This window comes from Mandrillus leucophaeus, unplaced genomic scaffold (assembly GCF_000951045.1).
Source record: "Mandrillus leucophaeus isolate KB7577 unplaced genomic scaffold, Mleu.le_1.0 Scaffold75, whole genome shotgun sequence".
Lineage (NCBI taxonomy): Eukaryota > Metazoa > Chordata > Mammalia > Primates > Cercopithecidae > Mandrillus > Mandrillus leucophaeus.
The window spans coordinates 6,479,057-6,485,683 of NW_012108141.1; the positions used below are offsets into that span (position 1 = coordinate 6,479,057).

The 6,627-nt window shown below is 44.9% G+C and overlaps 1 protein-coding gene across 1 annotated transcript in view; it reads left to right on the forward strand.

Annotated features, from left to right (window-relative positions):
• Positions 1 to 1,015, forward strand: part of PRDM8 (PR domain containing 8) — a 6,789-nt gene extending 5,774 nt beyond the window's left edge. Inside the window, exon 5 of the mRNA XM_011966242.1 lies at positions 2 to 1,015. Within this exon, the coding sequence (XP_011821632.1) occupies positions 2 to 277 (276 nt within the window). The 3' untranslated portion in view covers positions 278 to 1,015. The remainder of the gene's footprint in view (position 1) is intronic.
• The last annotated feature ends 5,612 nt before the right edge of the window (positions 1,016 to 6,627 follow it).

Below are 6,627 nucleotides of genomic sequence, written 5' to 3' on the forward strand. Positions count from 1 at the left end.
GGGGCCTTTGCAGCTGCAGCTGCCCTCGGCGCTCACGCTGCTGCCGCCCTCCTTCACCTCGCTGTGTCTGCCCGCGCAGAACTGGTGTGCCAAGTGCAACGCCTCCTTCCGCATGACCTCCGACCTGGTGTACCACATGAGGTCGCACCACAAAAAGGAGTATGCGATGGAGCCCTTGGTGAAGCGTCGGCGAGAGGAGAAACTCAAGTGCCCCATCTGCAATGAGTCCTTCAGGGAGCGCCACCACCTCTCCAGGCACATGACCTCGCATAATTGACTCGGAAAGGACCCCAGCTTTCCGCGCGCGCGCACGCACAGTCAAGCCACCTGCAGGAATAAACACGCGAGAACATCCACCGCTTCCTTGCACCCCGAAACACTGCACAAAGACACATACATTCACCACTCCCCCCCAACGCGCACACACGTCCTCCCCTTCCGGGAACTTCATTCAAATGTTTACCCGGGACACACACACCCACCCACACACACACAGACACACACACACAAGAGCCAGGATGGTGGATTTTTGATTGGGTGGGTTGTTTGAGGGGGTTTTCTTTTGAATGCACGCATTTTCACTTTCCCCAAAACAAAGGTACATTTTTAAAAATGTCATATATTGCAACATATTGATGCATTTGTCATACGTTTCTACTTAAATTATTAAGCACTTACGATTTAGATGTAATAATTATATGTAAGGGCAAAATTTATTTTAGATATAAAGTAAAGGAGGAGGGCGAGATGCTTTCTGCATTTCTTGATGATAGTTTGTGTTCTTACAAAAATAAACAAAATGAATAAAAAGGGGTCGCCATTCAATTTGAGTTTCCAGGGGGAAGTGCATGTATAATGAAATGGTTATGGACTTCAATGAAGAATGTCATCGATTATGTAAATATGTATTTCCTTTTAATACAAAGTGTAATTTTGTGCCAGTGAAATGGAGTCTGAATAGTTATGTGTTTCTTTTATCCCTGGAAATATTATTAAACTTTATAGTTTATCGGAGTATGTTGGATGCTTTGACAATAAATGACTATTTTCTTCAAAGCAAATATTTGGAAAGTTTTTAAATTTTATTGTTGTAACTAAGGACTATACTTTGAGTAAATGTCATTTATTTTCACTGAATTCCTGAAAAGAAGGGAAGAAACAGCATAAGAGAGGAATGATAAACCTGGCACCATTTGCATTTATTTACTCTAAGCCAATTTTGAGCCTAAAAGAAGGTAAGTTTTTATTATCACTTCGAAAATATTTAGCTGGAAAGTGTTGCACCTCTTGATCAAAGACAAATCATTTAGACAAAGATGCCTGCCATGCAGCTAACCTGTCACTGGGACACCAGCATTCTTTTCAGCAGCAGGATAATTAGTATCTTCACAAATGGCCTGAGACAAACAATGTTCAGGCTGGGATCTGTGAGACCAGATGAAAAGCCCACTTTAGGTTCTACTAGTGATGGCTACATAGAAGGGTATCTTGTACTCTAATGTCATTACAATGGCATTCTGTCATAATCTATTTAGAGATCCTGTGGGGGAGTTTCCCTAAAAACCAAGGTGAAATGACCATAGTTTGATCATGGTCTATGTATTGCAAGGCCCAGCTTTCCTTATAAAGGCATTGACAACTGCACAGCCTCTGCAAAAAAAGTGTCCTGAAACGTTATAATACAGAAAAACCTGACAATTTCCCTCCTCTTTCTACTCTTCCCTCTGTGAAAAGTACTTCTGTACTCTTTACATACTGATAATAATTCTTAGTTAAATATTGAGTGTACAAAGTCTAGGTGTATGTGATGTGACCAGTAACCATTAGACATAAAACCAAATGAACAATGATCCTTTAGGCCTTAGGATAGCATGCACTTAATCCATAGGCATCTTCATAGTCACTCTGGAAACAGGCACTACAGTGGTTTAGCTATCACAGGAGTTGTGTCATTTTTTTCCCCCTTTCTTCACATCCTGAAGACTCTCCCCTATATAGGAAGATGGATACTTGTGAAAAGGTCTGACATGGGAAGTTGTATACAAGGTCTCATTACAGGCTTTGCAATGGTTTTCCCTAACAGGATATTAAAGCCTTCATTATTTTAGGACCTCTACAAAGCAAGTTATGATTAGGGCAGGGAGCAGGTTAAGAGTAAGTATAGAGCAAAATGATGTACCTATTGGGAATGTGACCTAGATTGCTAAAAAAGCAGGTGTTGTTCTTTAAGATCATGCAATTTTTTTTTCTTTTTTCTTTTCTTTTTTTTTTTTTTTTTTTTTTGCTACGTTTCTTTGAGGCCTGCTCTCAGTTTTCCTAGGTAACATGTGGATGATCAGAAACACTAATCCCCAGCAAGATGTGGTGAGAACCGTCCAAAATTCTAATTCTACCTCTGCTATTCACAACTAGTGTGACCCTGCATCTTTGTTGACATAATTTGATTTATTTGCAGCTTGGTTTTCTCATCTGTAAAATAATCAAAGCAGGTTCTACTATTTTTTGAAAGTACTTCTAGCACTGGGAAATATTTTTTTTCCCTGATGAGTTAATCAGGCTCCAATTGAACACAAAGAGGTCTTTCTAGAGAAGGGTCAAGATTGTGAAGGATATTTGATGACAAGAAGTAAGGAAGCAAATTGAAGGCAAATTTGGAGGCAAATTGAATCAACAGATCCTTAAATCGCAATGGCTGATAGGCAGACTACATTGTCCATGTCTGGGACACTAGATCTCTGGAGCAAAAATCTCTCAAAAAGAAACAAACAAGCAAACAAACACAGCTTATCCTAGGCCTTTCAAAAAAAAAAAATCTTGAATGCCCTTTTCCTTTCTATCTGATCCTTCTGGAATCTCCTTTTCAGGAAAGCAGCTTTACTTTCCACTGAGGATTCAGACAGGGATGAAATGAGGTCTAGAAAAAGGTAAATATTGCTTTTTGAAATTGACTTAGTTATAGGCTGGAATCATATTTTCTCAAGAGTACATGTAGACGCTTTGCCACGAGTAGGCACTCGGTGAGCCTCCCCTGTGTTTTCTTTTGTACCGTCATTAACTTAATCATAGGATCAGGAAGAAAGCCGAGCCTTGGCTGAGCTACTGTCCAGGCGATCCAGGTAGGTGTGTTAGTGGCAGACACTTTCGGACTGGGTAGCTATGCTGTTCAATCTGCCCACAAGACCATTTTGGCGGGAAGTAGTAGAGGAAGGGTGCCCAAAGCTACTTTTGCCTTCAGCCAAGGCAAACTCAGAAATGTTTTATTTTAATGCTGCATTTTCAAGCTTTCAGAGGTATATCATAACCCTCTCCTGCGTCTGAACCTTCTCAGAGGGGAGTTTCTAGGATTTTATAACTCCACCCGTCTGCTAAACTAGTTGAGGTCACTCACAACTGAGGAGAAAATGAGGTCACAGTGTCATGCAGACATGAAGCCAAGTTGGTCCCACGATGTCCAGGCAGGTGGCCAGACTTCCAGTGCCCGAACCGTAGGTCCTAAAGACGGGACATTGAAAGCCAAGCGGTTGCTGCACCAGCATTTGTTGCATCCCAATCAGTGGAAGAATGTCCAGGACTGAAGCTGCACTTGGGGTCAGAGAACTCCAGGCGTGTCTGCCCAGAAGATTCCGAGTCCCTGGCCTCATTTGCCTCTCTACTTCTCCGAGGCCTTTGTGGGTGGGGGCCACCTGTACTTCCCAAGATGTGCTTGCAGGGTATCCCTGACGCCCACAGGCATGTGGAAACCGGAAGGCCTGGGAAGGGACACACACATCTTTCTTTCCAGGCCTTGGTGAGCCAAGGTGGAAACCGGACGCTCTTCGGGAAAGTTCCCAAGGTCCCAGCGACCCACTCATAAGCTCTGCGGTCGTGCGACGCCCAAAGTCCAGCTTGTTACAGCCTCAGTCGTGAGCGGGCTAGTTGTAAGCACAGGTGCGCAGTGTGGGAGAGGGAGTCTCTCTCCTGCGGTCCTCACTGCCGAGCTCCCAGCCCCTGGCCCGCGCTGCCGGTTCTTTAAGTTTATTTTCTTAGGCGCCCTGCCCAGGGAACATGACCCTGATCGGGGAAACCTTGAACACCCAGGGCCAGTCACACTGAGAAAAGGGCTGGGAAATGCAGTTCTCCTCCTCCGCTCCCATTCCAAGGGCAGGATCTCCGAGGCAGCCTCTTGGCGCGGTCCGGCGCTTGCCATCTCTCTCTCCACCGCCGGTCCGCCCGGACTTTCCTCCGCCCTTCTAGGGCGGTGCAGCCTGCTCAGGTGCAGGAGACAGTGCGCCGCTCAAGCGCTGGGACCAGAAGAGAGATGCAGCCAGGACGCGGAGCGCCGCGGAGGCTTGGAGTGCGACGAACATCCTTAGGGAAGTGTTAAATTTTCTCTTTTCTTCTCCCTTTGCCCAATCCCATGTCCTGGAATCAATTCTGCTCATTCTATGGCAGCTCCCATTTCTTCTTCCCTTAGATCCTCTGCACCTCCACACTTTTCCGTCTCTGAAGCACTTCTGGAGCTTTTCATCACCAAAGGAACTTTCTGGAAAAAAGTTCCTTTGGTGACTCTTCACCATCCACTAGGCAACTGACTGCTAAGGTTGCGGTACCAGTCCAGAGGGAGACTGCACTGCTGCGCCGTCAATTAGCTGAGCACCAGGATGACCTCAGCACTCAGAGATTGAAAGAGATGGGCAGGCGCCAAAGCCCTCCTGCCCTCAAATGCACACACACACTCCACACACCACACATAACACACGACATACCACATACACGCACCACACACCACACACTGACACACCCACACAAACACACCACATACACCACGCGCACACTCTGCACACCACACACACACACCACACACACCAAACACCACATACACACACCACACACACACTCCACACACCACACACACTCCCCACCACACACACACCACATACTCACACCACACCACAAACACACACTCCACATACCACACACTCCACACCACACACGCACTACACCACACACACACATCCACACACACACACACACCACACATACACCACACATCCCACACACACCACACACCCCACACTCACCACACCACACACACACATCCACACACACACACACACCACACATACACCACACATCCCACACACACCACACACCCCACACTCACCACACACCCCATACTCACCACATATACACACACACACGACATATACCACATACACCACACCACCACACATACACACCACACCACACACATACACACCACATACACACACCACACACGCACCACACATACCACACACACCATGCATCACACCACACATAGACACACATCACACATACACACCACACACACCACACATACACACAGACCACACACATAGACACACCACACACACACCACACAGTACATACACACACCACACACTACACACATACACACAAAGCCACACACACCACACATACACTGCCCCCCAATACACACACACACACACACACACACACACACACACACACAACCCAGCTGCCTCCTGAACACTTTCTCCCAGCTTGGAAATTTCATTTTCTTCTCCAAGGTGAAATATGACCTCAAAGGGGTGTGGAAAATTTAGCCTGCCCAAGAGCTAAACTAGGATTGGGGTGAGAAGGTGGGCCACTCTCTTTTCCTCCTCCAAATGCATTTTATTTGACAGAAGGCCCAGAACGTTGAGGCAGAAACATATGCCTCAGGCTGGTGGGCCTGAATGATTGCCTTCTGACTTTGTAACCTGACGGGGCAGGAGCCGTGGAGCTCTTTGCCTCTCTGCTTCATGGATCATATTCCTAAGGCAACCTCTGCTTTTCCCACTTTAGATATGGAACTTAGAACTTTTTAGAAACCTGTATTCTCCAGGACTAGTGAATAAGAAACTGAAAAAAAAAATTAATTCTTTTACTTTAATCTTTAGGATTAGAGGTCTGGCACAGGTGTTCTACTTGAATAGCGAACCTGGTTATGCTGATTATTATTTACCGACTCTTTTCAATTGGTGTGAGCACTAGAATATAAATCTATGCATATGTGCAGGCATGTGCCTGTATGTTCAAATATGTAAGTATATATTACAAACTGACACACATATTTATATATACAAACATACGTATACATTTTAATCCACACTCAGGCACATAACTGGCAGGCGTTATTCTAAGTGCTTTTCATATGTTGACTTGCCTTAATTCTCACAGCCTACCCAAGGACTACTGAGAATCCCACTCCATCATGTTTCAGCATTGTATAGTCGGTATGGTTGTCACCCTGAAACAGAAAGATGAGAATGTAATAATGTAATGAAAAAATAGTGGCTCTTATGTCAGGAGACCTGTTCCAAATTTTGTGGCCTTTCCATTTATTTATCTTAGCTTCCTTTACTTGAGCGTGTGAATAATACCACCTGTGGGCTTATCACATAGCGGTGTCTTGAAAAGCAAATATAATTCTACATGTAGCAGCTTTTTATACTATTGAATATGATTGACTTCCATGTTGGTGAAAGAGATATGCTTTTAGCCTCAACTTATCTTTCTCAGGTGATCAAAATGTTCTCGTACCTCTATAAGAAGTCTTTTATGACCTTGACTTACTTTCATGATCTTTGCTCGTTTTTAACC